The following is a 1220-nucleotide window of genomic DNA, read 5'->3' on the forward strand; positions in this document are numbered from 1 at the left end:
AGGTGGGGCGGCCGGGGTCCGCAGCGCCCGAAAACGCCGCGAGAGGCTGGAAAGCCGCTGGGGCCGGTGGCTTCTCACGGAGCGGAGGGACCGCTTCCCCCCCTTCCAAACTCCCTCTCGTCCCCGCGCGTGTCCCGGCAGCTGGGGAGGGCGGAGGGGGCTCCGGGAACCCGCACTTCCCCCCCTATCCCGCGCTCCCCGTCTTCTATTGACTCGTCCCTGTCGTCCTCCCCACCCCGTTGTCTCATTGTAGGCTGAGGGCAGCGCGGAGCCAGGGCAGCTCCCGCCAGCCCCTCAGAACGGAGAGGTGACAGCGGCCCAGGCAGGCAGTGAGATGCGGGAGAATGGCGTAGGGCCGGCAGTGCCCACTGCCCTGAGCGGTGGTGACCAAAGGGAAATTCAGAGCTTCGAGACTCAGATACAAGAAACAAGTAAGTGTCTGTCTGTGCCTTCTCGCTACGCACTGCGGGTGGGGTGGGGAGAGCACCGCAGCAGCGCAGAGCAGCCGCCCCCGGGCACCGGGCACACCGCCGTGACCTGACCCTTGAACTGTTTGTACCCATGTCTGTAGGGTCGGGGTTCGGTTTTTTGGGTTTGGTTTGTTTGGGTGGTGGTTTTTTTGGGGTGGTGGGGTGGTTGGTTTTTTTTTTTTTTTGGCCTTTTTTTAATTCAGAAAATTGCCTTTTATTTTCCAGGCATCTAATGATGACATTATGGTATCGTCTTCCATTCCCCTCCTGTCCCCTCTTTCCTCCTCCCGCCCTTCCCCTTCTCACCTGCCCTTGTGTCGCTGCAGATTGAATCTCACAAGCTGACGTTCCGTGAGAAGGCCAAGGCTCGGACAGACCACGGAGCAGAAATCGTCGTCTCCAAAACCCCCAACCTTTCCAGCAGCACTTCCCCCTGGCGTAGCACATCCGTCAGCGAGAGCCTGGGCTCAGTCGCCTCCTTGTCACCGCCGCAACAGCCAGCTCCCCTCGCAGCGCTTTCTCCGCAAGGCTGGTGCCCCCTCCCGGCCCCGTCTCCCACCCGCTCCCCCCGCGGAACGCAGCTTGGCTCTCTTAACCCGGCGTCTGGCTTTAGATGGGAAGGGGACAGCGTTTAGTCGCGTCCCTTTCGGCCGCGCTGGCTCCTCGGAGCAGCCTGAAGGCTTCCCCCCTCCCCGCCCCGGCGCGCCGGGCTCTGCTGGTCCCTTCTGGGCTGGAAAGGGCATCCTTTCC

The 1220-nt window shown here is 62.8% G+C and overlaps 1 protein-coding gene across 1 annotated transcript in view; it reads left to right on the forward strand.

Annotated features, from left to right (window-relative positions):
- The window catches only part of MAP4 (microtubule-associated protein 4), a 124408-nt gene extending 123867 nt beyond the window's left edge, over positions 1-541 (forward strand). Inside the window, exon 22 of the mRNA XM_009885683.1 lies at positions 254-541. Coding sequence (XP_009883985.1) covers positions 254-541 — 288 coding nt within the window. The remainder of the gene's footprint in view (positions 1-253) is intronic.
- Positions 542-1220: the final 679 nt, after the last annotated feature.

Source organism: Charadrius vociferus, unplaced genomic scaffold, assembly GCF_000708025.1.
Source record: "Charadrius vociferus isolate BGI_N301 unplaced genomic scaffold, ASM70802v2 scaffold825, whole genome shotgun sequence".
In the NCBI taxonomy this organism is placed as follows: domain Eukaryota; kingdom Metazoa; phylum Chordata; class Aves; order Charadriiformes; family Charadriidae; genus Charadrius; species Charadrius vociferus.